At 63.8% G+C, this 27632-nt stretch overlaps 1 protein-coding gene across 4 annotated transcripts; it reads left to right on the plus strand.

Moving 5' to 3' along the window:
- The first annotated feature begins 2928 nt into the window (after nucleotides 1-2928).
- On the plus strand, nucleotides 2929-27544 carry CELSR2 (cadherin EGF LAG seven-pass G-type receptor 2). 4 transcript variants are annotated; one of them, XM_079761446.1, is made up of 34 exons: nucleotides 2929-6722; nucleotides 11708-12355; nucleotides 14464-14686; nucleotides 15102-15217; nucleotides 15396-15484; nucleotides 15855-16012; nucleotides 16393-16556; nucleotides 16702-16827; nucleotides 17172-17338; nucleotides 17621-17908; nucleotides 18008-18182; nucleotides 18349-18490; nucleotides 18666-18786; nucleotides 19169-19352; nucleotides 19521-19622; nucleotides 20321-20415; nucleotides 20658-20867; nucleotides 21549-21732; nucleotides 21845-21973; nucleotides 22068-22248; nucleotides 22426-22593; nucleotides 22681-22807; nucleotides 22918-23118; nucleotides 23414-23588; nucleotides 23887-23999; nucleotides 24142-24221; nucleotides 24308-24434; nucleotides 24541-24663; nucleotides 25270-25397; nucleotides 25622-25710; nucleotides 25820-26011; nucleotides 26139-26306; nucleotides 26401-26635; nucleotides 27183-27544. In XM_079761446.1, exons 1-34 carry the CDS (start codon nucleotides 3416-3418, stop codon nucleotides 27346-27348), a joined length of 8901 nt encoding a protein of 2966 aa, XP_079617572.1. In that variant the 5' UTR covers nucleotides 2929-3415; the 3' UTR covers nucleotides 27349-27544. The 4 variants fall into 4 exon arrangements, with proteins under 4 accessions (XP_079617572.1, XP_079617573.1, XP_079617574.1 ...); XM_079761447.1 differs by having other exon boundaries at nucleotides 22071-22248; XM_079761448.1 differs by having other exon boundaries at nucleotides 2930-6722; nucleotides 27088-27326.
- Nucleotides 27545-27632: the final 88 nt, after the last annotated feature.

The raw sequence follows: 27632 nt of genomic DNA on the forward strand, positions 1-27632 counted from the left end.
TAGGGGCCCAGTGCACGAAATTCATGCACTGGGGGGAGGGGGTCTGTCAGCCCAGCCTGCACCCTCTTCAATCGGGGACCCCTCGGGGGATGTCTGACTGCCATTTTAGGCCCCATCCCTAAGGGCAGCAGCAGTTGGACATCCCTCTCTCAATCTGGGACTGCTGGTTCCTAACTGCTTGCCTGCCTGCTGGCCTGATGGCCCCCTACTGCCCTGCCCTGCCCGCCTGATGGCACCCAACAGCCCTCCCCTGCCCACCTGATGGCCCCCAACTGCCCTGCCAGCCTGATCACCCCCAACTGCCCTGCCAGCCTGATCACCCCCAACTGCCTTCCCCTGCCCGCCTGATCGCCCCTAACTGCCTCTGCTTCAGCCCCCACTACCGTGGCTTTGTCTGGAAGGAAGTCGGATGTCCAAAAGATGTCCGGTTACCCGGTCTAATTAGCATATTACCCTTTTATTAGTATAGAAATGGTCCTTATAGCTGAAAGTTCCATGAAGTGGGCAGCCCTTCCCATAGGGGTCAAGGAGGACACCACGAGGGCAAGCCCTCGTTTGAGACTCTGCGAAGCATAGAAAGAAGACTTGGAAGTTTCCTTCCTGCTTCTGAGAAGTGGAAACAGCTGAGCAGGTGAGAGTGGATGGAGGAGGCAGCTCTGTCCTGTGGCCCTGGGGACAGGGCGGGGAGAGGATTAGGGACTATTTGCCCAGCGTGCTTGGAGCTGAAGGGAAGGGCTCCTTACATCCCTCAACCTGTCTGCCCTCAGGCGGGAAGGCCACTCACCTGGAGGGGCCCCTCCTGCCCCGTCATGCCTTCCCAGGCACCCCCTGCCTTGGTGCTCGGCTCCAGAACAATGTTCCGTGATCAGAGCCAAGGCCGCTGCTCTCTGGCACCCAGGAGCTGGTTTTAATACAAAAGGAGAGAGAGATAAACGAGAGCTGAGTTTCTCCATGTGCTGGCCTGAGCCTTCAGCAGAAATGAGAGTCTCATTACCCAACCCCGGTTCAAAGGATAATTAACAGATGGTATAATTTCCGAGCATTCTCCGCACCACATGGCTATTAGGGCAAGAGCAAAATGCCCACGCAGCCCCTAGATCCACCCAAACCACAAAGTCAGAGGAAGTCCCAGGAGGCAGAGCCACCTCTCTGCCTCGGGAGCTGCCCTTGGCTTTGGCTAGAAGAAAAAGCTCATCTTGGTTAAAGGGGAGGAGGTTCCCCCGAGCCTTGGTCCTCCGCCAGCCACCTCCTTCTGTGTCCATCACCATTGCCAGGAATGTAGTCTAACCCCCTCCCCGTCTCCAGGCCGTCTCCTTTCCCTCCCCCTGGGGAGAAAGAGAAGAGCTGATTTCTCCTTCTTGGCATCCCTGTGTGGGTCACACGGAAGTTCCTTGAGCCTGGGGGCCCCTGGGAGGGGATTCTTAGTCCTCTTTCGTGATCAGAGTGCAGTATTGGCAGTTGGTCCCACGCTTTTTCAAACTGGGTTCTTCCAGACCCTCCGATTCCACTTGGTGGCCGAGGGATCTCTTGGTCGGGGGAGCAGTGATGTTGGAGCAAGTCCCTGACCCCCCTCTTCCACCCTGCAACCCTACCCTTACTTGTTTCATATCTGGAGCTTCTACTTTATATTTTATTTGGGTTTTTTTAAAAAAAGGATTCTACTGCTAAATAAACTTTTGAAAACCATTGACCTTATCCAAACCCCTCTATTTAGAAAAGGGAAGTTCAGGCACAGGAATTGGACCGAGGTTGCACAGCTAGAGGGTGGTGGGGCGGACTAAAGCCCCGGCCTCCTCCCCGAGCCAGCTCTCACCACCACCAAGCCCCTGCTGCTCACCCAGTTGGCCCTGCAGTCCCTGGATGGTGGCCCTGGTTGGGGTAGGAGAGAGGGGATCCCCTTCCGAAGCACCCTTGCCTCCTCTTCTTCATGGTCAGCGTCCACACCAGAGCTCCTGGAATCTGCTCACCCCTTTCAAGTGGAAGGTCCAGGCCATGGGCCAGCAGGTGAAGAGGCCCCGGAGCCCTGTGCACTGGGCAGGGCTGTGTGCTGGTCACGAAGCTGTGGGTAGGAGGAGGAGGGGAGTGACCGCTGGACATTGATGGTGAAGGAAGGAGAAGAGGTCGTCTCTCCAGACAGAGGCCCGTTGGGAAGTGAAAAGCCTTGGTCCAGGCCCCAGGAAGCCTGTGTCACAGCTTGGCTCCGCCCTTAGCCAGCCTGGGGACCCTGTACAAGTTTCTCCCTCTCTGGGCTGCAGAACTGGCCATCTTAACGTGTTTACACCAGCTGGCTTCTGCCCCGACGACACTCCCAGCTCACCTCCCTGTGAAAAGCCCAGGTGGTGTCCAAGCCACAAGGACATTCTGCCCAGCAGTGGGATCCCCAGGGACAGCCTGGTTGGATCACAGCTTGATGAGGGGAGGGGCTCAGGGCCCCACTGTGCATTCCCAGGGGGTGTACCTGGGAAATGGGGGAGGCTTGGTCCTGTTGAGAAAGGCCATTTTAGCTTAGACCTGTGTGTGTGTGTGGGGGACAGTATGGAGGGCTCTGAGCAGCCAGCAGCAGCCAGCAGTTATGGGTGGTGTGCGGTGGGCACTTGGCTTCTGAGAGCCCTTCAAAATGTTTGGAAAACCTCTAAGCATACTTAGGGTAGGGCCACTGTTATTATTACTCGCTCTCTGGCTTCTGATAGTTGATTCCTCTCTAGGCGGTGGGAGGGATATGGGGGTGGGGGTGGGTGGTTGGGTGGGTTCTGGACAACAAGAAGCTTAGAGCATCCACGCGGAGGAGGGCACTGGGTGGGGCCCACCTCCTTCGGTGCGGCTGGCGTCGCCACTTTAAGGCGGCGGCGGCGCGAGCAGGTCTATGGTAATGAGCCGCCGCCGCCGCCGCCGCTCTGCAGACCTCGCCGGCCCGCCGGGGAGGCGAGGGAGCGCGGGGCTAGGCCGGGGGCCGCGGCGACAGCAGCAGCCGCGGCGGGGACGCGAGGCGCGAGCGGGCGGCGCGTGGCCGCCGGGGGCGGCCGGGTCCGGGTGACCAGCTCCGTGGGCGCAGGTGGGCGATCTCGCCGAGGCGGAGGGGCAACCCCGGGGATCGGAGGGGCCGGCAGGGCCTGGGGCGCGCGGCGCCCGCGAGCGCAGGTGGGGAGAGCTGGGCGCGCAAGTGGAGACGCAGCCCTCACCCAGGGTGGTCGCGGTGACCCGGGCGCGGGCCCGGCTCGGGGAAAGGTGGGAACCCGGGCGCATCGGAGGACGCAGCGCCGGCCCCGCCGAGGCACCAAGGCGCAGGCCCCGCGGGGCGCACGAGTGGCCCCCGGGGACCGGCGCCCCGGCCCGGGCATGAGGCGCGGCGGGGCCGGCAGGAGCCGGAGGAGGAGCCGCCGCCGCCGTTGACCCGGCCGGCCGGGAGCAGGGAGAGATGCGGAGCCGGGCGGCCCGCACCCCCCTTCCCACGCCGCCGCTGCCGCTGCCGTTGCTGCTGCTGTTGCTGCTTCCGCCACTCCTGGGAGACCAAGTGGGGCCCTGTCGTTCCCTGGGGACTGGGGGACGCGGCTCCTCGGGGGCCTGCGCCCCCGTTGGCTGGCTCTGTCCGGCCTCAGCCTCGAACCTCTGGCTCTACACTAGCCGCTGCAGGGATGCGGGGACCGAGCTGACCGGCCATCTGGTGCCACACCACGATGGGCTGAGGGTCTGGTGTCCAGAATCCGGGGCCCACATCCCCCTGCCGCCAGCCCCCGAAGGCTGCCCCTGGAGCTGTCGCCTCCTGGGCGTCGGAGGCCACCTTTCCCCGCAAGGCAAGCTCACCCTGCCCCACGAGCACCCGTGCTTGAAGGCCCCACGGCTGAGATGCCAGTCCTGCACGCTGGTGCAGACCCCGGGGCTCAGGGCAGGGGAACAGTCCGCAGAAGAGCCCCCGGGTGGGCGTCGGAAAAGGAATGTGAATACGGCTCCCCAGTTCCAGCCCCCCAGCTACCAGGCCACAGTGCCCGAGAACCAGCCAGCAGGCACCCCGGTGGCTTCCCTGCGGGCCATCGACCCAGACGAGGGCGAGGCGGGGCGGCTGGAGTACACCATGGATGCCCTCTTCGATAGCCGCTCCAACCACTTCTTCTCCCTGGACCCCATCACCGGCGCTGTCACCACCGCCGAGGAGCTGGATCGGGAGACCAAGAGCACCCACGTGTTCAGGGTCACGGCGCAGGATCACGGCATGCCGCGACGCAGTGCCCTGGCCACACTCACCATCTTGGTGACGGACACCAACGATCACGACCCCGTTTTCGAGCAGCAGGAATACAAGGAGAGCCTCCGGGAGAACCTGGAGGTCGGCTACGAGGTGCTCACCGTCAGAGCCACCGATGGGGACGCCCCGCCCAATGCCAACATTCTGTATCGCCTGCTCGAGGGGCCCGGGGGCAGCCCCTCGGACGTCTTTGAGATCGACCCCCGTTCCGGGGTGATCCGAACCCGTGGCCCCGTGGACAGGGAGGAGGTGGAATCCTACCAGTTGACGGTGGAGGCAAGTGACCAGGGGCGGGACCCCGGTCCGCGGAGCGCCACAGCGTCCGTTTTCCTGTCCGTGGAGGACGACAATGACAACGCCCCCCAGTTCAGCGAGAAGCGCTACGTGGTGCAGGTGCGGGAGGACGTGACCCCGGGGGCCCCGGTGCTCAGAGTCACAGCCTCCGATCGAGACAAGGGCAGCAATGCCCTGGTGCATTACAGCATCATGAGCGGCAACGCTCGGGGGCAGTTTTACCTGGATGCCCAGACTGGCGCTCTGGATGTGGTGAGCCCCCTCGATTATGAGACGACCAAGGAGTACACCCTACGGGTTCGGGCACAGGACGGCGGCCGCCCCCCGCTCTCCAACGTCTCTGGCCTGGTGACAGTGCAGGTCCTCGATATCAACGACAACGCCCCCATCTTCGTCAGCACCCCCTTCCAGGCTACTGTCCTGGAGAGTGTCCCCTTAGGCTACCTGGTTCTGCACGTCCAGGCCATCGACGCCGACGCCGGTGACAACGCCCGCCTGGAGTACCGCCTCGCCGGGGTTGGCCATGACTTCCCCTTCACCATCAACAATGGCACAGGCTGGATTTCCGTGGCCGCGGAGCTGGACCGGGAGGAAGTGGATTTCTACAGCTTTGGGGTGGAAGCCCGGGACCATGGCACCCCAGCGCTCACCGCCTCGGCCAGTGTGAGCGTGACCATCCTGGATGTTAACGACAACAACCCGACCTTTACCCAACCAGAGTACACGGTGCGGCTCAACGAGGATGCCGCCGTGGGCACCAGCGTGGTGACCGTGTCGGCCGTGGACCGCGACGCCCACAGCGTCATCACCTACCAGATCACCAGCGGCAACACCCGGAACCGCTTCTCCATCACCAGCCAGAGTGGCGGCGGGCTGGTGTCCCTCGCTCTGCCGCTGGACTACAAGCTCGAGCGGCAGTATGTGCTGGCCGTCACCGCCTCCGACGGCACGCGGCAGGACACGGCGCAGGTGGTGGTGAACGTCACGGATGCCAACACCCATCGGCCCGTCTTCCAGAGCTCCCACTACACGGTGAATGTGAACGAGGACCGGCCAGCGGGCACCACCGTGGTGCTGATCAGCGCCACGGACGAGGACACAGGTGAGAATGCCCGCATCACCTACTTCATGGAGGACAGCATCCCTCAGTTCCGCATCGATGCGGACACAGGGGCCGTCACGACGCAGGCAGAGCTGGACTATGAGGACCAGGTATCCTACACGCTGGCCATCACCGCCCGAGACAACGGCATTCCGCAGAAGTCCGACACCACCTACCTGGAGATCCTGGTGAATGACGTGAATGACAACGCCCCCCAGTTCCTGCGGGACTCCTACCAGGGCAGCATCTACGAGGATGCGCCCCCGTTCACCAGCGTCCTGCAGATCTCAGCCACCGACCGCGACTCTGGCCTTAACGGCAGGGTCTTCTACACCTTTCAAGGGGGTGACGATGGCGACGGTGACTTCATCGTCGAGTCCACGTCGGGCATCGTGCGGACACTTCGGAGGCTGGATCGTGAGAACGTGGCCCAGTACATCTTGCGGGCCTATGCCGTGGACAAGGGCATGCCTCCGGCCCGCACGCCCATGGAGGTGACGGTCACCGTGCTGGACGTGAACGACAACCCGCCCGTCTTTGAGCAGGACGAGTTTGATGTGTTTGTGGAGGAGAACAGCCCCATTGGGCTGGCCGTGGCCCGGGTCACGGCCACCGACCCGGATGAAGGCACCAACGCCCAGATCATGTACCAGATCGTGGAGGGCAACATCCCCGAGGTCTTCCAGCTGGACATCTTCTCGGGGGAGCTCACCGCTCTGGTGGACTTGGACTACGAGGACCGGCCCGAGTACGTCCTGGTCATCCAGGCCACGTCGGCGCCCCTGGTGAGCCGGGCCACCGTCCACGTCCGCCTGCTTGACCGCAATGACAACCCTCCAGTGCTGGGCAACTTTGAGATCCTTTTCAACAACTACGTCACCAACCGCTCCAGCAGCTTCCCCGGCGGCGCCATCGGCCGCGTGCCTGCCCACGACCCCGACGTCTCCGACAGCCTGACGTACAGCTTCGAGCGGGGAAACGAACTCAGCCTGGTCCTGCTCAATGCCTCCACCGGGGAGCTGAGGTTGAGCCGGGCCCTGGACAACAACCGGCCTCTGGAGGCCGTCATGAGCGTGCTGGTGTCAGGTAAGGAGGGTCCCGGTGGGGGGGGGGGGGCGCTGGGGAGGGGGTGGGCCCCGGGCGGCTGGCCAGGGTGGAACTCCTGACCCCCCCCCCCACCCCCGTTCTGCCTGGTGCCTGGCACGGAGGTTGAGGGGCCGACGCCGGTTGGGAAGGAGCCCCAGGAGTCCTGGCTGCCAGTGCGGCAGGCTGAGCCGGCTGCCTCGGTTGGCTGCCCCTGCCCACCAGCCTGTGACGTGCGGGAGGAAGTCTTGTGAGGCTGCCCTGGCTCTAGCTGCCAGGAATTGTGAAAAAAAGGCGGGTGCAAGACTGGGGGGCCCAAAGAGCTGGGGGAGGGGAAGCGAGGCCAGTGGGCCCCTTCAGCACCCCTCACAGCCGGGCTCTCCTGTGATCTCAGGCGGAGCTGAGGCGGCGGGGCACAGGGTTGCCGCCACAGGGTCAGGACCCTGCCGCCGGGCCTCTTGGGCCCCTTCTGGCTCCCAGCTGAGCCACCCACCAGCTGAGGGGGACTTTGTCTGCAGCGTTCTTTTCCCTCCAGGCAGAAAGGCCTGGCCTGGCTCCCCCTTCAGAGCTCCCACAGGAAGTCAGGCCGGAGCTCATTGTCTCTGTCCAAACAGACCCCACTGTCAGAGGCCCTGGTTCGGTCCGGCTTGGGGGAGGGGCTGCAGGGAAGCCCGGGGCAGGCCGAGGCCTCCTGGGCCCCCTTGCCACCCCAGAGGCTGTTCTGAGGACCCCGGGCCTTCCCTGCTGGCTGGGACTAGCCTGGGCTCTGGGAATGGGGTGTGGGGACCAGGATGAGCCAGGGGACTGATGGCCTTTGAGGGCAGAGCCCCCAGATCCGGTGGGGGGGAGAGAGCAGAGTCCTGGAGTGTGGGAGCCTGGCCGGGACCCAGACGGGGCATTCCTGCTGCTTGGCCAAGCGCTCAGCCTGTGGACTCCCTGGGCTGAAGGGGAGGGGGAGGGGGAGGCCTTGTACCTTTTCTATCAGCTATGGGGGGTGAGCGCCGTCCGCAAGGAGGGGCTGGCCCCAGGATGCACAGCCCTTCCCGGAGCCTGGGAACACCCGGGGTCCTGTGAGGACCCCTTGTTACAAGGCTGCACCCTGGGGATGGGTTTGATCCTGGACCTCCACTCCACACATATGAGGGAGGGGAGTTTGGGCCTGAGGGAGGAAGAGGCAGGAGAGAGGTGCAGGGCATGGCTTCAGCTCCTCCCCAATCATGGTCCTTCCTGGACAGACCCTTCCCTGCCCGTTCCCCTGGTGGCCAGGGTGTGGGGGCTTTAGAGGTCATGAATAAGACTCCATGCCTTCGAAGCTTCAGTTTCCCCTCCAAGAGGAGGGACTGGGAGGCTGGAGTTCCTCTGTCCTTTTCATCCTCTCTGCCGGGAGGCCGGGCAGCGGGAAGGACAGCCGCTCCCGCTTGTCCTCGCCCCAGCCCGCCCTGAGCGCGGGTGGCAGGACACTGAGGGATGGCTGCAGAGCAGGCCCCACCCAGCCTTTGGGCTCCTGTCAGGGCCGAGCCCCAGACCTCGGCTCCCCTGTGATAGAGGGAAGGCCTCCCTGGCCCTCCAGCCCTGGCCCCACTCTCTCCCCTCAGCTCTGACCCTTGGAGGCAGTCACCACGGCAACCCCCAAAGTTCATGGAGGTTGGGGTAAGGGGGGATTGACTCCCACTGCCCCTTTGTTTTCCGGCTCTTGTTCTTTGTCCCTTCTTTCTTCCCGCCCCTGCCCAGGGGGCCCTTCGGCATGGCCCTCTCCAGTGCCCTCTGCCTTCTCCTGGGCTGGTCTCGCCTCCTTCCCCACTTTCTCTGTCGCTGGCTCTTTTCCTGGGCCTTTGTCTTCCCCTGTTTGGTCTCCGAGTTGCTGCCTCTCTGATTTCCTTTCTCTCGTGCCCACCGGCTGCAGCTGCCCCAGCCCGGACTGCTGGCTGTCCCGGACCTGCCTTCTCCTTGCCTTTCTCACTCTGCTAGGCGCACAGGAGCTCCTGTCCAAGGCCCGCTCAGCCTCCTGCGGGCCTGCAAACGCCGCTGGCACATCTGCCAGCGGGACGGGAGACTTGGCGTCTGATTCTGCCACAGTCTGGGACCTGGCCCTTTTCCAGGTGTGGCTGGCTGGGCTCTGGGCGCAGGTAGTGTTTCCTGGGGTCAGAGGCCATGCCCAGGAGCATGCCTCAGGCAATGCGCCTCCCACCCCTGTTCCCACCGCGGCCTTTGCACCTGGGGGGCGACCCAGGTCAAGGCAGGGGAGAGGAACAAAAAGGAAGGAGAGAGCAGGAGGTTAACTGCTGGGGACGGGGGACAATAGCAGAGGGGGCAGGTGGCCGCAGATGGTGGACCAGATGGGAAGCCACAGAGACGCAGTGGGCGAGGGGCAGAGGCGGGGCCTGGGACGGTGGCGGTGGGGAACCTGGGAAGGAGGGCTTGTTCCCAGGGCTGCGTGGGGGTGAGGTTTCTCTTGCTCCGTGGCCTGCACTGTCCCCTCCCCGCCCTAATCAGTCAGGAGCACTCTGTGTAGACTCGGGGGCTGCTTTCTGCCTGAAGGGCCTCTTCCCTCAAGGAATCATCAGGCAGAGCTCCCCGGTACACAGGAGTCCCGTGCCAGCACCCTACCCGAGTGCAGGGCGTCTGAAGGAGGGAGCAAAGTAGAGCCAGCGGCCAGTAGGTCTGGGCAGGCTTCCCGGAGTAGGTGAGTTTAGGCGGCGGGGTGGGCCAGGTGGGAAGAACAGGCTGTGAGACAGGAGTGGGAGGAGCTGAAACGGGTGATGACGAGCAGAGGTGCTGGGAGAGTGGGCAGGCCTCGCAACCTCAGGCCACGAGGCTGGAGGACAGGCGGGCAGTGAGCCGGGACATGGCTGAGATGGCTTCCTAGCCTCACCTGAGCCCTCCCGTGCAGTCAGCCACCTCCAGCAGGTACGACAGAAAAGCAGAGTCCATGTGTAGACCCCTCTGTGACTCTCAGCCGGCCCCAGAAACGCCATCTCCTGCCCCATTCCTGCTAGGTTTTTTTTAAAAATATATATATTTTATTGATTTTTTACAGAGAGGAAGGGAGAGGGATAGAGAGTTAGAAACATCGATGAGAGAGAAACATCGATCAGCTGCCTCCTGCACACCCGCCACCGGGGATGTGCCCGCAACCGAGGTACATGCCCTTGACCGGAATCGAACCTGGGACCCTTCCATCCGCAGGCCGACGCTCTATCCACTGAGCCAGACCGGTCAGGGCTAGGGGGTTCTTTTTTATATCTACTCAGGGCCCCTCCTGCTGTGTTTTAAAAACAATTTCTTCACGACGGAGACTGAATAGATTCCCATCAACATCTTAATATTTACTGAACACCCACTAGGTGCAGGCCTCTGTAGTAATTGAAAATATCAATGTTCCTTAGAGCCCTGCCCAGCCATTTCCCCCTCCCTTCAGCGTGCATTTTGAGCTCAATTTCCGTGTGTCCGGTGTGTATGGCGTTGCGGGGCTCAGGCGTGTGGGTGGAGTGAGACAGCAGAGTGTGTGAGTAGGCAGCCGTTGGTGAGTGTGTGCCAGGCATCTGGTGTAATGCCGTGAGCCAAGTGGGCGATGTGTAGTTAGAGGCCCTAGGGCCAGAGAAGACTTCAGCCCAGTGGGGCTCTGTCTAGGATCTCAGCTCCCAGGCCTTTCCATCTGTGCCCCCCCCCCCCCCCGACCCCTGAGCACCAGAGCAGTGGGTGCTGTTGCCACTGGCTAGGTGGCTCAGCTGGATTTCCTGGGGTGGAGCCCCCCGGGCTATCCTTAGCAGCCCAGAGAATTGGATGGGAAGAATGCTTTGTGTGGGGCGTTGCTATGGGGATAGTGGCCTGCGCCCAAGCAGCCATGGGGCTCTGTGGGAGGAGGACCGGGTGGCCCACTGACCCAGTTCATCCCCCACTCTCTGCTTTGGTGGAGGAGCGGGGAGCATAGCCAGGGTCAGGGCTGTGGTCGTGTTGAGATACAGAGGCGGAGGGGGCAGGAGGATTAGATTTGTGGGTCTCTCATGGTGCTCTGGTCCTGTGGAGAGGTAAGAAAAAGGCAGAATACAGTTCTCCTGCAGGGAAGCCCGAGGGGACAGGACCCATGGCTTGGGCAGAGGAAGGTGTACAGATATTAAAAAGATGCACCGTGCTTCACACCAGAGGGTTTGGGGAGAGAGCACTTTTTAAAAGAAGAATATTTTTATTGATTTCAAAGAGAAAGGGAGAGGAAGAAAGAGATAGAAAATCAATGGTGAGAGAGAATCATTGATTGGCTGCCTCCTGCACGCCCTACACTGGAGATCCAGCCCGAAACCCAGGCATGTGCCCTTGATCGGAATCGAACTCGGGACCCTTCAGTCCGCAGGCGGACGCTCTATCCACTGAGCCAAACCAGCTCGGGCGAGAGAGCACTTCTGCATGTTGAATCCCCTATGCATGGGGGCTGATCCTCACGGAGTGACTTGCCTACAGGTGGCATATCTTCTTGGCACCTTTATGCCAGTTAGAAAAGAGAGCCTCCCCCCTAGGCCAGTGGTCGGCAAACTGCGGTTCGCGAGCCACATGCGGCTCTTTGGCCCCTTGAGTTTTTAGCAAAGGCCAGCTTAGGAGTACCCGAATTAAGTTAATAACAATGTACCTACCTATATAGTTTAAGTGTAAAAAATTTGGCTCTCAAAAGAAATTTCAATCTTCGTACTGTTGATATCTGGCTCCATTGACTAATGAGTTTGCCGACCACTGCCCTAGGCGGTTTGGCTCAGCGTAGGATTGTGGACTGAAGGGTCCCCGTTGAATTCAGGTCAAGGGCACATACCTTGGTTGCAGGCGCAATCCCTGGCCCTGGTCAGGGCCCATGAGAGAGGCAACCAATCGATGTGCCTCTCACATCGAGGTTTCTCTAAAGTGAGACCCTTCCTGGCAACTGAGCGGTGCCAGAGCGTTTGCCGCGTGCACTCCCACTTGCTCTTGGCCCTGACCCGCACCGCCGCCTCTCCTCTCCGCAGATGGCGTGCACAGTGTGACCGCCCAGTGCGCCCTGCGCGTCACCATCATCACGGACGAGATGCTCACGCACAGCATCACCCTGCGCCTGGAGGACATGTCCCCGGAGCGCTTCCTGTCCCCGCTGCTGGGCCTCTTCATCCAGGCGGTGGCGGCCACGCTGGCCACGCCCCCGGACCACGTGGTGGTCTTCAACGTGCAGCGGGACACGGACGCCCCCGGCGGCCACATCCTCAACGTCAGCCTGTCGGTGGGCCAGCCGCCGGGGCCCGGGGGCGGGCCGCCCTTCCTGCCCTCGGAGGACCTGCAGGAGCGCCTGTACCTCAACCGCAGCCTGCTGGCGGCCATCTCGGCGCAGCGCGTGCTGCCCTTCGACGACAACATCTGCCTGCGCGAGCCCTGCGAGAACTACATGCGCTGCGTGTCGGTGCTGCGCTTCGACTCCTCGGCGCCCTTCATCGCCTCCTCCTCCGTGCTCTTCCGGCCCATCCACCCCGTCGGGGGGCTGCGCTGCCGCTGCCCGCCCGGCTTCACGGGCGACTACTGCGAGACCGAGGTGGACCTCTGCTACTCGCGGCCCTGCGGGCCCCACGGGCGCTGCCGCAGCCGCGAGGGCGGCTACACCTGCCTCTGCCGCGATGGCTACACGGGTGAGCCGAGGGGGGGCGGGTTCGTTACCACCTTCTCTTCCCGAGCGAGGTACCGGCTGCCCCGGCCGTTCACACGTCCCGCTCGCTCTGTTACACCCACCTGCAGAGGAAGGCAGAAAAGGGGGTCCTCCTCCTCCACTCCCCGCCCCCTGCACCCCAAGCCAGTGTCCCTGAGGTCAGCACTGGCTCGAGAGCCAACCCGCTTGCTGGGGTTTGTATCCCAGCTTTGCCACCAGGAGCTGTGTGTCCTTAAGCAAGCTACGTAACCTCTCTGTGCCTCAGTATTTTATATATATATATATTTTAATATATATATTTTTTACAGAGAGGAAGGGAGGGGGACAGAGAGTTAGAAACATCAATGAGAGAGAAACATCCATGATGAGAGAGAAACATCGATCAGCTGCCTCCTGCACACCTCCTACTGGGGATGTGCCCGCAACCAAGGTACATGCCCTTGACCGGAATCAAACCTGGGACCCTTCAGTCCGCAGGCCAACGCTCTATCCACTGAGTCTGTGCCTCAGTATTTTAAAATGGAAATGATCAGTCTACTTACATCATGGGGCAGCTGTGAGTGTTAATTTCGTGGGCGGTTGTGAGGATTCATTTAATTCACTTAATACGTGGAAAGAGCTGGCCTGTGGGAAATGTTGGCTGAGATCCGGCGACTTGCTCCAGGTCTCACCTCGAAGCTTGATTAGAGGTGAGGCTGGGCCCCCACCCTGATCTCCCCGCACCCCGCCCCGCCCAGCCCTAGACACAGTGCAAGTTACCTGTCCGAGCTGCCGGAAGTGCTTTTCTCCCCAGGCATTGAGGGGAAGGCACGAAGAGCTGGGAACACCGGAGGGGCTCAGGTGTGGGGGATGAGGGTGTTTCAGATCACTGCACCCGTGCGACCCTGAGCAGGTGCATCAAAGAGGGTCCTGCCCAGGAGGCCTCCCTGTTGGCCTGTGACCCAGTCCCTCTCTTGCTGGCTGCCTCTGCTCTGTGCTCCTGACCCTCCCCCGCCCCCCCCCACCCCCCGCAGGCCCTCGTTTCTCATCTGGACACCCCTTCACCTCTCCCCAGGGCCCTCCTTCCCCATGCCTGAGGCCTGGCTCCCTCTCCACCAGAGCCATGCCCGCGGCTCAGCCCGCAGCGGCGCCACCACCTCCCCTGCCGCATCATCCTGCCCAGAACTTCCCAGACTTGACTCCTCTCAGCTGCTGCTGTGGGTGGGGGGGAGGGGAGGGGTGGGTTTGGGGGAGGGGAGCGGAGTCTTTGTCCAGGAGGATGACAGGGGGGGCTTAGAGTAGGCGAACAACAGTTTCCATGGAAACAAGAGCCAGTCACTAGGCACAGGAGCGGAGAACCTATCTCTAGAATCTGGGAATGGGGAGGGGGAGAAAGGGGTGGGTTTTCCCATTGGAATTTTCAGCTCCTCCATTGAATCCTGGTCTGCGCCCAGCGCTCAGTTCCCAACTTAGCATCTCCCACGTGCACAGAGGTCCCAGTCTGGACCCCAGGGCTCAGGGTGGGAGGTCCCCGCCCCATTCCTGGGGAGTCCCCACCTCCCCCTCCCCCTCCCCCCACGTCCCCCCATAACTCCGACAAATCCAAGTGGAAGCCTGGTCTCATCCCCAGGGAGGGAAACTGATCTTGGCGCCTGACGGGACAAAAGCACCAGTGGGAGGGAGGGAGGGAGGCGTTTGGCACCAGCTTCGCGCTGACCTGCAGCTCTTCCTCCTGTGCACATTCACCCCTGCAGGGGCCAGAACACCCCCCCCCCCCCCCCAGCTTGCTTGGTACCAAAGGCTAGTAGGGACCTGGGTCTTATGATCGGGGAGCTCACAGGCCCAGAAGGGGTGTGGCAGGGCCTGGGAGCTTCCGGAAGTTGCAGGAGAGGGGTTTATGGGATTGTGGTGAGAACGGTCCAGTGGGCCAGGTACAGCAGCGGGAAGGGCTGAGGTTTCTCAGAGGAGATGGAGGAAGAAAAGGGGTGCTGGGAGAGTTTGGGAGTGCTGTGGGGTCACAGGAGACCGTGGGCGGTGTCGCCTGGTGGGGAGGAGTCCCAGCCCCCCACCTCTCAGGGACGTGGCCCTCACCCTGCCTTCCCTCTGGCCCAGGTGAGCACTGTGAGGTGAGTGCCCGCTCAGGCCGCTGCAGCCCTGGCGTCTGCAGGAACGGGGGCACCTGCGTCAACCTGCTGGTCGGCGGCTTCAAGTGCGACTGCCCGTCCGGAGACTTCGAGAAGCCCTTCTGCCAGGTGACCACGCGCAGCTTCCCTGCTCGCTCCTTCATCACCTTCCGCGGCCTGCGCCAGCGCTTCCACTTCACGCTGGCCCTCTCGTGAGTGGCTGGGCCTGGGGGGCCGGGGGGGGGAGGGGATGGTGGGAGTCCGGTGCCTCCTGTTCTACAGACAAGGTGAGCGGGCAGCAGCGAGGGTGCTGGGTGCAGGTTGTTGGCAGAACCAGGTGTGTGCACTTGGACTTGCCTGTGCACTTGGCCAGCAGCCCTTCCTCACCCACCAGGGCCCACCTATCGCTCCTCCCACCCAGCCCTCGGGGGTGGGGAGCCGGCAGGCCAGGGTTTCGGTTCTGGTTTGGGCTCGTCTTCCACATTCTAGCCCCCTGGCCCACGGCCTTGACCGAGGTGTCAGCCGTCTGGATGGTACCGAATAGGATCCAGGGCTAGTTGGGTGGCTGGGGAGCTGACATGCCAACGGGTGCCCCATTCCCTGCCCCCGTGCCCGACTCCCGCACAGGTTTGCCACCAAGGAGCGTGACGGGCTCCTGCTGTACAACGGGCGCTTCAACGAGAAGCATGACTTTGTGGCCCTCGAGGTGATCCAGGAGCAGGTCCAGCTCACCTTCTCCGCAGGTGATCCCGTGGCCCTGTGTCCTCGCCCGTCTCCCAGAGGCGCCATGCCTCCGGCCCCTGACCCCAAGTCACACCCTCTCCCAGCCAGACCTGGGCCCAGGACCAAGCATGGGCACCCTCCACCTCCCCATTCCCAGCCCTCACCTGGCATCCCAGCTCACCTGGGTCCTTTCCCTAGGGGAGTCCACCACCACCGTGTCCCCGTTTGTGCCAGGGGGAGTCAGCGATGGCCAGTGGCACACAGTACAGCTGAAGTACTACAATAAGGTGGGTGTGGGCGGGGTTAGGGAGTTGGCGGGTCCTGCCCTTGGCTCAGGTGCTCACCCAGACCTGGGTGGCTCTGCCTCCAGGGGTCGGGTCATGGCATGTCTGCCTGGAAGGGAGGGAGGGGTGGGCGTTTGTCACCTTGCTGGGGCATTTCCATTCCAGTGGGTAGTACCAGATGCTCCCTGTTCTGTTACGCTCGCCAAACGCAAATGGACGTTGCTTTAAGCTCACAAGTCACGGGACTGCACATGTGTGCACATGTGTGGACACAAAGGGGGTGTCTCGCGTGCGCCGGTGTCTTTGTGCCTGGCCCGCGAACCTAGTCGGTTCCTGCCCGCTGTTTCCCTTCTCTGCCCGTCCCCGTCCGCAGCCTCTGCTGGGCCAGACCGGGCTCCCCCAGGGCCCATCGGAGCAGAAGGTGGCCGTGGTGACCGTGGATGGCTGTGACACGGGCGTGGCCCTGCGCTTCGGAGCCGTGCTGGGCAACTACTCCTGCGCTGCCCAGGGCACCCAGGGCGGCAGCAAGAAGTAAGCGGGGGGAGGGCCAGATGCCGGGGTGGGGTGAGAGGCTGGGCAGGGAGGGACGGTCGAGAGGAGGCCTTCAGGGCCCCGAAAGGGGAACCGATCCAGATGGGGGCCACCCTCACCTTGCGTCCCCCAGCCTGCTCAGCCCTCTGGGGGTAGGAGCAGGCGAGATTGGGAGATGAGAGCAGGGCCTTGTGGATTGGGGAGGAGAGGAGGTGGGTATGGGGTGCCTCCCCCACCCCCCTGGCGCTGCTCTGCAGGGCGCCTCGGACCCCGAGGCCCTTCCCGTCTGTGGCCCGGTGGCAGGGAGTGGGGAGAAGGAAGAGCCCCCCCCCCCCCGGCTGCCCTTTCTGCTTTCACGGCACCCCGTTGTCGTCCCCCAGGTCTCTGGATCTGACGGGGCCCCTGCTGCTGGGTGGGGTGCCTGACCTGCCCGAGAGCTTCCCTGTCCGCACGCGGCACTTCGTGGGCTGCATGAGGAACCTGCAGGTGGACAGCCGGCACGTGGACATGGCCGACTTCATCGCCAACAATGGCACCATGCCTGGTATGCGAGCCCGGGGTGGGCCAAGGCCCGGAGCCCAGTGCACAGAGGGGAGATACCTGGCCCGGGGACACCTGCAGGCGGGGTCTCAGAACCCCTCCAGCCACTGGCCCGGGACCCCTGCCTGAGCCCCCTTCTCTCCATCCAGGCTGCCCTTCCAAGAAGAACGTGTGTGACAGCAACACTTGCCACAACGGGGGCACCTGTGTGAACCAGTGGGACGCGTTCAGCTGCGAGTGCCCGCTGGGCTTCGGGGGCAAAAGCTGTGCCCAGGGTAGGAGGAGAGGCCGAGGCCCCGCGCTGTCAACAGTGCTGGGAACCCTGGCAGCGACAGGCACTGGGCAGGGCCCGCCGAGCCGGGGCTGTGGGTGGAAAAGCGTGTCTGGGCAGAGCCCTGAGCGGGTAGCACAGGAGACAAAGGGCCCAGTGATAGACAGGCGTGGGCACAGCGTGGGGCGGGCCCAGGGCAGGTAAATGCTCTGGAGGCGGGACCGACGAGGGAGTGGGCGCTAGGAGAGGCAGTGCCCTGCCTCCCACGGGGCCGCCCCCACCGGGCATCATATCTCCTGAGGCGCTCGTCTGCCCCGCCCCTCAGCCTGCCTTTATCTGCCTCCCCAGAAATGGCCAACCCCCAGCGCTTCCTGGGCAGCAGCCTGGTGGCCTGGCATGGCCTCTCGCTGCCCATCTCCCAGCCCTGGCACCTCAGCCTCATGTTCCGCACACGCCAGGCCGACGGTGTCCTCCTGCAGGCTGTCACCAGGGGGCGAAGCACCATCACCCTGCAGGTGACGCACGGAGGGAGGGCAGGGGTCGGTGGGCCCTGGCCAGGGCTGCTGCAGCCTCCAGGGGGCTGGTCTGAGATGGGTCTTTCCTGGAAATGAAAAGGCAGATGATCAGTTTGGTGGGTCACTGCTGCCACCTGTTGGGCCTGAAGGAAATAACACCTTGTCCTCTGGCCTCAGTGGGGCAGCCAGATGGGTTTGCCCATCCGGGAAGGGGACAGTGGGTTGGAAGAAGAGCCAGTCAAGGTGGTCTGATGACCCTCCTTTACTTCCTCCCTGTGCCAGCTGCGGGAGGGCCACGTCGTGCTGAGTGTGGAGGGTACGGGGCTCCAGGCCTCCTCTCTCCGCCTGGAGCCAGGCCGGGCCAATGACGGCGACTGGCACCATGCACAGCTAGCACTCGGAGCCAGCGGGGGCCCTGGCCATGCCATCTTGTCCTTCGACTATGGGCAGCAGCGGGCAGAGGGGAACCTGGGCCCCCGGCTGCACGGGCTGCACCTGAGCAACATTACGGTGGGAGGAGTGCCGGGGCCAGCCAGTGGTGTGGCCCGAGGCTTTCGGGGCTGTTTGCAGGTGAGCACCCTCCCCCGCCTTCCCAGCCCCCCCCGCCCCTACCACCACCACCGGGAGGCCTGCTCCACAGAGGGCCAACACTGCTCCTGTCCTCCCCAGGGTGTGCGGGTGAGCGAGACACCCAAGGGTGTCAGCAGCCTGGATCCCAGCCGTGGGGAAAGCGTCAATGTGGAGCCTGGCTGTAGCCTGCCAGATCCCTGTGACTCGAACCCGTGTCCTGCCAACAGCTACTGCAGCGATGACTGGGACAGCTATTCCTGCAGCTGTGATCCAGGTGAGCCAGGGATCCAGGGAAACGGGGCCGGTTAGCAGGCGCCCGAGGTCTCAGACTGGCTCTGCTGTGTGACCTGGGGCCAATCACATCACGTCTCAGTGGAAGGAGACAGATGAAGAAAGTGCTGGGGGAGGCTGGGAACTGAGCCTCGCCTGTCCTTTCCCAGGTTACTATGGTGACAACTGTACTAACGTGTGTAACCTGAACCCATGTGAGCACCAGTCCACATGCACCCGAAAGCCCAGTGCCCCCCATGGCTACACCTGCGAGTGTCCCCCAAATTACCTTGGGCCATACTGTGAGACCAGGTAAGTGGGCCGGGCACACAGTAGCGGGTCCCAGTGGCTACTACCTACCTCTGGTGTGTCCCTCGGAGCACTGAGGGCCTGGCTAAGGGGCAGCCAGGGCCAGAAGGGCCACCCAAGGCCACACCGGGCAAGAATGGCAGAGGGAGCTCATGCCTGCCTGGGCCCCTCTCTGCAGGATTGACCAGCCTTGCCCCCGAGGTTGGTGGGGGCACCCCACGTGCGGCCCATGCAACTGTGATGTCAGCAAAGGCTTCGACCCAGACTGCAACAAGACAAGCGGCGAGTGCCACTGCAAGGTGACAGCCCTGACCCAGGCCTTGACCTCTGCTCCACACGTCCTGGGCTTGAGGGGGCCGTGGGGAGGCCTTCCTGCAGAGACTGAGGCCTGTGCTTTGCTCTAATGCGGCGGGCAAGTGGCTCTTAGTCCTCGTGTGTCCAGGAGGTTGGGGGACCCAGGACCAGCGCTTAACTAGGGAGCGCTGGGCCAGCGGGACTGGTCGTGTGCTGCTGGCGGGCTAAACTCCCGATCATTGTCAGTTAAATATTTTTAATACTACTCGTGGGGCGGGGGGAACCTGAGGTCGGGGGGCCTCTCTCCAAGGGGCCACAGCTGAAAGGATCCATGAGCCGCCACTAAAGAGAGCCTGAGCCAGAAACCTTCTCCCCCCCTCCTCCCAGGAGAACCACTACCGGCCCCCTGGCAGCCCCACCTGCCTCCTGTGCGACTGCTACCCCACGGGCTCCTTGTCCCGAGTCTGTGACCCCGAGGACGGCCAGTGTCCGTGCAAGCCGGGGGTCATTGGGCGCCAGTGCGACCGCTGTGACAACCCTTTTGCTGAGGTCACCACCAATGGCTGTGAAGGTGGGGCTCCCTCGACGGGTGGGTGGCCCCCGTCACGGTGTGCCAGGTCCTGGTGTCCCGGGAGCAGACGCTGGTGATAGACCCGAGGATGCTGAGGGGGGGCGGGGGAGCCTGGGCAGAGCTGCGGGGGAGACCTGCTCCCGGGTGACCGTGTGTGCTTCCCCACAGTGAATTACGACAGCTGCCCGCGGGCCATCGAGGCCGGGATCTGGTGGCCTCGTACCCGCTTCGGGCTGCCTGCTGCCGCCCCCTGCCCCAAAGGCTCCTTTGGTACGTGCTGAAGGCCTCAAGGCCTAGAATGGGAGATGGAGGACTTAGCCTCTCATTGGTGGGGTGCGGGCGGAAAGCCCCTGGCTGCAGACCCTGGGACCCCCTTTCTGGCTTCCAGGTCCTAGAGGCTCCATGTCCCATCCTTCCCTGGATCATGGTTCCTCTGTTCCCAAGGGCGCCCAGAGGAATGGCGCCTACATCTTGGACTCTTAACAAAAGTGCTGAGAGACCTGCAGGGTGCCCAGCACAGGGCTGGGTGCTGGGGATTCAAAGATGAACCCCACAGGGGTCTCAGCCTGAGCTCATCACCTCGTTTTGGAGTTATGCCACTAGACATAGTCTGTGGAGCAGGGGATGTTGGGCGCTGTCCCAGGGGACCCAGCCCGGGATGGGGTTTGGTGCTGGTCCTCAGATTGACAAAGAGCAGAGTTCCCAAGCCGAGAATGGCTGAGAGCAGAAGGTGGTGGCTGGAGGGGGGCAGGGATGGGGCGGGGAGGGGGCTCAAGGAGGCCCTTAGCCCTTGTTTAGGCTCATCTGGCCGAGCCTTTGGCTTGAGTGTCCTGCACACCTGTCCTTCCATTTTGACCTGGGCTACAGGAGGGCAGGGCCCTCGTCTGCCTGTCTCCTCTCTAGCCCACGAGGTTTCATGGCCTCCGGTGCTCTCTTCCTGAGGCAGCCCTCTTGGCTTCCTTCCCCAGGGACCGCTGTGCGCCACTGTGACGAGCACAGGGGGTGGCTCCCCCCAAATCTCTTCAACTGCACGTCACTCACCTTCTCAGAGCTGAAGGGCTTTGTAAGTGAACCTCCTCATGGCCACCTCCTCCCTCCCCGTCCCCTGCCCAGTCTCACTTGGCCCGCCCAACTTTGAGAAAGGGATTCTGGGATTCGAGCTCCTGCCTCCTGAGGCCCCGGCTTGGAGAGGCCGTTTCTCCCCTGGGCTGAGGCCCCTGCACGCCAGTTCTGCCCTCTTGGGACCTCTCTGCCCCCGTCCTGCGCTGACCCACTGCCCTCCCCTCCCTTCTGGTTCCGCCCTAGGCTGAGCGGCTGCAGCGAAACGAGTCAGGCCTGGACTCGGGGCGCTCCCAGCGGCTGGCCCTGCTTCTGCGCAATGCCACCCAGCACACGGCTGGCTACTTTGGCAGTGATGTCAAGGTGGCCTACCAGCTGGCCACACGGCTGCTGGCCCACGAGAGCGCCCAGCGGGGCTTCGGGCTGTCGGCCACACAGGACGTGCACTTCACTGAGGTGGGGCTCAGCGGGGGCAGGGGTGCCTCATAGTGAGGAGGGGTCTCTGAGTGAGTCTGCTCCTGAGGGCAGAGTCCGGAGCACTCCCCGCCCCTGCCTTTGGGCAGCTCCCAGCTGGCATGAGACCTCCGTGAGATCCCCTGGCCATGGCCCGGCACCTGGGTATCTTAGAACACCTCTTCCCAATGCTTTCCTTTTCTTTATTTTTAAAAATACGTTCTTGTTCATTTCGGAGAGGAAAGGAGAGGGAGAGAGAGAAACATCAGTGATGAGAGAGAATCATCGATCGGCTGCCTCCTGCACGCCCCCACTGGGGACGGAGCCTGCAACCTGGGCATGTGCCCTGATTGGAAATTGGACCATGAGCTCCTGGTTCATAGGTCGACGCTCAACCACTGAGCCACGCCGGCCGGGCCCCAGTGCTTTTCATAGCAAGGTGCCCATAAAAAATAACGTTTGTATTGGAGGTTGGTCTGACCAGGCTTCTCTGCCCACAGTGCCAGGGTAGGGAGCAGGTCCAGGCACAGGGCCTGGGCAGCTCAGAGATGAGGAGGGAGGGTTACAGGGAGGGGAAGGCGGGTGGGGAGCCAGGGCTGGTCTAGGCACAGGCTGGCGCCTGGTAGTGGGGATGAGAGGTGGGGGGCTGCGGGCACAGCCCACCGTGACCGTGCCCACCCCCAGAATCTGCTGCGGGTGGGCAGCGCCCTCCTGGACGCGGCCAACAAGCGGCACTGGGAGCTGATCCAGCAGACGGAGGGCGGCACCGCCTGGCTGCTGCAGCACTATGAGGCCTACGCCAGCGCGCTGGCCCAGAACATGCGGCACACCTACCTCAGCCCCTTCACCATCGTCACGCCCAACATCGGTGAGACTGCTGCCCGAGGCGGGGAGGGGTTTGCCGAGAGAGTCCCTGGTGAGGGTGGCCCTGCCAGGGCTCTGCCGGCCTCCCTGCGATCTGACCTGCGCCCCCTCCCCAGTCATCTCTGTGGTTCGCCTGGACAAGGGGAACTTCGCTGGGGCCAAGCTGCCCCGCTACGAGGCGCTGCGGGGGGAGCGGCCCCCGGACCTTGAGACCACGGTCATTCTGCCTGAGTCTGTCTTCAGAGGTCAGTGGGGGCCCCAGGGTGGGTCAGGGGCCAGGCTGGGGTGTCTGTGGGGTGTCAGCAGGGTCCCGCTGAGCGGACCGTGTTCCTATCCCAGAAGCACCCCCTGTGGTCAGGCCCGCGGGCCCCGGAGAGGCCCAGGAGCCCGAGGAGCTGGCCCGGCGTCAGCGGCGGCACCCAGAGCTGAGCCAGGGCGAGGCCGTGGCCAGTGTCATCATCTACCGCACCCTGGCCGGGCTGCTGCCCCATAACTACGACCCGGACAAGCGCAGCCTGAGGTGAGTGGCTGGGGAGACCAGGGGTAGGAGGGTGGAGGTTGGGGTGCAGGCTGGTGGGGGAGTGCTGAGACTTAGAGCAAGACCAGGGGTTGGGGGCATCTCAGCGGTGAGGGGTGCGCCCCAGTCATACAACTACCGACCCCCGTGGTGATGGTGGACCCGCTTGCCCCGCATCAGGGTCCCCAAGCGCCCCGTCATCAACACGCCCGTGGTGAGCATCAGCGTCCATGACGACGAAGAGCTGCTGCCCCGCGCCCTGGACAAGCCCGTCACCGTGCAGTTCCGGCTGCTGGAGACGGAGGAGCGGACCAAGCCCATCTGTGTCTTCTGGAACCACTCGATCCTGTGAGCCTGCACTGCCCCACCGCCCTGAGGCTTGGGGCCCCTGGGCACCCCACCCTCCCGGCTCCTTACCCTGCCTCCCTCCTGCAGGGTCAGTGGCACAGGCGGCTGGTCGGCCCGAGGCTGCGAAGTCGTCTTCCGCAACGAGAGCCACGTCAGCTGCCAGTGCAACCACATGACGAGCTTCGCCGTGCTCATGGACGTGTCCCGGCGGGAGGTGGGGCCCGCAGGGGGGCCTGCAGAGCTGGGGTGCGAGCCGGGCACTGGGCTGGGGGCTCAGGCCCTGCTCTTCCTAATGCCCCCCGCCCCTTGCCACCCGCCCCGCAGAACGGGGAGATCCTGCCGCTGAAGACCCTGACGTACGTGGCCCTAGGGGTCACCTTGGCTGCCCTGCTGCTCACCTTCCTCTTCCTCACTCTCCTGCGTGCCCTGCGCTCTAACCAGCACGGCATCCGCCGGAACCTGACTGCCGCCCTGGGCCTGGCTCAGCTGGTCTTCCTCCTGGGAATCAACCAGGCCGACCTCCCTGTAAGCTGTCCCTCCTCACCCAGCCCCCTAGCTCTCAGCTGTCCGGCTCCCGGATGAGTCCTCCCCACCCCGCCCCCCTCAACCTGCTCCTGCAGCAGGAACTGTCCAAGAGCCCAGCCCGGGCCTGGCCCAGGTTTCCTCTTCTCCAGCTCCCTTACTCCCCCAGCACCCTAGAAACACCTTCCTCTGGCCCAGACCGCCCTGAAGCACCCCCGACACCCAGGCCATCACCCTCTGCGGAAGCCGCGCTCTGGGGGTGCCTGGGGTGCCCGGCCTGACCTGGCCCGGCCCTCAGTTCGCTTGCACAGTCATCGCCATCCTGCTGCACTTCCTGTTCCTCTGCACCTTCTCCTGGGCTCTGCTGGAGGCCTTGCACCTGTACCGGGCGCTCACCGAGGTGCGCGACGTCAATGCCGGCCCCATGCGCTTCTACTACATGCTGGGCTGGGGTGTGCCCGCCTTCATCACAGGTACTCCACCCGTCCCGGGCCTCGAGGTCCTAATCCCTTCATGGCCCACCGTCACGCTGCGTTCTCCCCACCCGTATCCCAGGCCCAGAGGCGCCACATCCCGATGCCCCGGTGTCCCTCTGGTTGAACCCGGTCCCTGAAGCCCCCACGCAGGGGCCGGGTCCCCCGTGTGGAGAGGATGGCATGGACAGATGGGGGCAGCACCCGTCACATTCGTGCCTGGCCCTGTGAGCCCACTTGACGGCCTGTTTCCCGGCGCTGACCACCCCTTCCCCTGCTGCTGTCCCCGTGCTCCCAGGTCTAGCCGTGGGCCTGGACCCCGAGGGCTATGGGAACCCCGACTTCTGCTGGCTCTCCATCTATGACACCCTCATCTGGAGTTTCGCTGGCCCTGTGGCCTTCGCTGTCTCGGTGAGCGCTGGAACGTGGGTGGAGGCGGGGGGATGAGTTGAGTCCTCAGATCCTCGTTGGAAACAGCTGAGGCTGCAGGGCCTGTAAGGTGGAAGCTGCTGTTCCCTGATGATCCCCCTGGTGCCGTCCCCTCCTCTGCTAGATGAGTGTCTTCCTGTACATCCTGGCGGCCCGGGCCTCCTGCGCTGCCCGTCGGCAGGGCTTTGAGAAGAAGGGCCCTGTGTGAGTAAGGGTGTGGGCGCCGGGCAGGGGATGGGTGGCGTGTGGGAGGCCACAGGGCCCCATTCACAGTCCTCCCCGCCCCCCAGCTCGGGCCTGAGGCCCTCCTTCGCTGTCCTGCTGCTGCTGAGTGCCGCGTGGCTGCTGGCCCTGCTCTCCGTCAACAGCGACACTCTCCTCTTCCACTACCTCTTCGCTGCCTGCAATTGCATCCAGGTACCCGGCCGGCCCATGCCTGGGGAGCCCCACGGAGACGGGAGGGGGAGCGTGGCTGTGGGTGCTCCAATGGGCGCTGACACAGCTGCTGCCTCCTGCCTGCCAGGGCCCCCTCATCTTCCTCTCCTACGTGGTGCTTAGCAAGGAGGTCCGGAAAGCACTCAAGTTTGCCTGCAGCCGTAAGCCCAGCCCTGACCCTGCTCTGACCACCAAGTCTACCCTGACCTCGGTGAGGGGCCCAGGGCTCAGGGAGGAGGGGGGCTCTCGGGGAGTGGGGGGAGAGGCACGAGGCCCAAGGAGCCTGCTCTCTGTGCTTTAGTCCCACTTTCTCTCCATCCCTACATTCTTTCCTGGAAGGAGGACGGGGTGGTGTAGTGGTATGTGTGGCCTGGGAAGAGGGGGCCCTGAGGGGTTGGGGAGGGGGCTTTGACTTGGGAGAGAGCGCCTGGAGTTTGGGAGAATCAGGTGAGGAAGTGGCCAAGACAGGTAATCAGGTCATGAATGCCCAACACCTGAGAGCCCCCTGGACTGGAGGTGAATCCTCCGAGTCTCCCAGGAGGCTCTCAGGAGACAGTTCCTAGTGCCGTCTCTTCCCAACAAGCCCGCACACACCGAGTCCGGGGCGCTCGGGGTCATAGGACTGGCCCAGCGAAGGCAGAGCCACAAGCACGGCTCGGCCCCACGATGGGAGGCAGCGGAGATGTGGGCCTCTCTCTTCCAGACCTGGGGTGTGGGGGGTGGGACTTGGGGCAGGCCCCCCCAGCCCTTCTGCTTCTAGCCTAAGACCCCCCCTTTTCTGCTCCTCCACTTACTGACCTCTCTGTTCCCCATCCAGTCCTACAACTGCCCCAGCCCGTATGCGGATGGGCGGCTGTACCAGCCCTACGGAGACTCGGTTGGCTCTCTGCACAGCGCCAGCCGCTCGGGCAAGAGTCAGCCCAGCTACATCCCCTTCTTGCTGAGGTGAGCCCCAGTGACCGGGGGTGGGGGGGGGGGAGCGGCCGGGGAGGGGAGAAGAGCCCTGTGCATGCCAGGTCCAGCCAGCCGGCTGCTGGGAGTGTGCACCGCGGCTGACCCCGGTGGCAGCTTGAGTTAGCGGTAAGGGACACAGGGCAGGAACTGGGAACCAGAACGGGACACTGGGCAAGGGACAGGCTGACCCTGCCAGCACGGCCTTGTCTTCTTAGGGAGGAGTCCACACTGAACCCTGGGCAAGCGCCCCCTGGCCTGGGGGACCCCGGCAGCCTATTCCTGGAAGGTCCAGACCAGCAGCATGGTGAGGATGGGTGCCCTGACCGCTAGGCGGGTGAGGGTGCAGCTGCCTGGGTTTCGCTGAGAGTGGGCAGAGGCAGGTGGGCCAGCTCTGAGCTCTCTCCCCCTCCCAGACCCTGACACAGACTCCGACAGTGACCTGTCCCTAGAAGATGACCAGAGTGGCTCCTATGCCTCGACCCACTCATCGGACAGCGAGGAGGAGGAGGAGGAGGCGGCGGCGGCCGCCTTCCCCGGAGAGCCGGGCTGGGACAGCCTGCTGGGGCCCGGGGCCGAGAGACTGCCCCTGCACAGTACCCCCAAGGGTGGGCCGGCGCCAGGGCTGTGGCCGTTGGGGGCAAGGGGGTGGGCAGAGGGCCTGGGAGGCAACACGAGGGTGGTGACTCAGCTGTCTGCCTTCTCTGGGACTCATCTACTTCCTTCCTCCACCAGATGGGGTCTCGGGCCCCGGGAAGGTCCCCTGGCCAGACTTTGGGACCACAGCAAAGGAGAGTGGTGGCAATGGGGCCTCTGAGGAGCGTCCTCGGGAGAATGGAGATGCCCTGCCGTGGGAGGGGTCCCTGGGCCCCCTTCCAGGCCTTTCTGCACAACCTCACAAAGGTGAGTGGGCAACCTCACCCCCACACTTGCTCTCTAGGGCAGCCCTGTGCTCTCATCACCTGCTCCTCATGGCACCTGCCCTCCTGGCCCACAGGCATCCTCAAGAAGAAGTGTCTGCCCACCATCAGCGAGAAGAGCAGCCTCCTACGGCTACCCCTGGAGCAGGGCACGGCATCTTCTCGGGGCTCCTCGGCCAGCGAGGGCAGCCGGGGCGGGCCCCCTCCCCGCCCCCCACCCCGACAGAGTCTCCAGGAGCAGCTGAACGGGGTCATGCCCATCGCCATGAGCATCAAGGCGGGCACGGTGGACGAGGACTCGTCAGGCTCCGAGTGAGTGTGGCCGGGTGAGCGGGACGGGGTACAGAGGCCCTGGCTGGGCTCGGAGCGCCCCAGCGAGGCCTCCCCAGCCGGCTCTGGTTGGCAGTCAGAGGACGATGGGGCAGCTCCCTCACGGCGACAGGCCCACGAACCACAGCGCCCCGTGGGCAGCGGGCAGAGCGCAGAGCGGGAGGTGGGGAGCTGGGTTGCTTTTCCGTTTCCTTCTTCTGGTGGAAGCTTCTCGCTGTCTCCTCTGCTCCGACTAACCCTCCGTCTGCCTTCTCTGTCGCTTCCTTTCCTGCCTCTCCAGATTTCTCTTCTTTAACTTCCTGCATTAACCCTGGGCCGGTGGTTCCTACGCCCCGAGGCTCCCTTGCCTTCCCCAGCGGCACTCATGCCCCACTCCTGTCTTGTGCTTTATCCTGCCCCCGCTCCCCGCCGCCTGCCCGCCCGCCTGCCCGCAGCAGCGATGAAACGTCCATCTGAGGAGCCTGGGCCTTGCCGGGAGGGGCACCCACCCCGCCCAAGGCCAGCTAGTGCCAACTCCCTCTCCCACCAGCCCCCTCACTGCACTTTGGACCCCTGGGGCCAACATCTCCAAGACAAAGTTTTTCAGAAAAGAGGAAAAAAAAAATTTAAAAAGGATCTCCACTCTCATGACTTCAGGGATTAATTTTTTTTATATGCTGGAAACTGACTCCCCACTCCCTTCCCAAAGAGGATAGGACCTCCAGGGGCTCCCCAGCCTCTCCTCGGTTTCCCATCTGCTGTGCCTCTGGGAGGAGAGGGACTCTTGGGGGGCCTGCCCCTCGTTTGCCACCACCAAAAGGAAAGGACGAAGCCACACGCACCCAGGGCGCCGAGCCCCGCAGGCTGCCCCGGGCGGGCCTCAGGATGGCGAGGGCGCCAGGGCGGAGGGAGCGCCTCACCCCCGTGCCGCCCCTCCCAGGAACTGAAGAAGCCCGTCTGGAGAGGGAGCCGAAGGACTCCGCGCCCGGACCCCCAAATG

Source organism: Cnephaeus nilssonii, assembly GCF_951640355.1.
Source record: "Cnephaeus nilssonii genome assembly, chromosome: 21".
Taxonomy (NCBI): domain Eukaryota; kingdom Metazoa; phylum Chordata; class Mammalia; order Chiroptera; family Vespertilionidae; genus Cnephaeus; species Cnephaeus nilssonii.

Bases quoted from the DNA above. Each gene is read 5' to 3' on its own strand.
- CELSR2 (XM_079761446.1), top strand. From the start codon at position 3,416: ATGCGGAGCCGGGCGGCCCGCACCCCCCTTCCCACGCCGCCGCTGCCG. The intron at 12,356-14,463 runs GTGAGCCGAGGG...CCTCTGGCCCAG, and splicing joins CTGCCGCGATGGCTACACGG to GTGAGCACTGTGAGGTGAGT. The intron at 26,012-26,138 runs GTGGGCCGGCGC...TTCCTCCACCAG, and splicing joins CCTGCACAGTACCCCCAAGG to ATGGGGTCTCGGGCCCCGGG.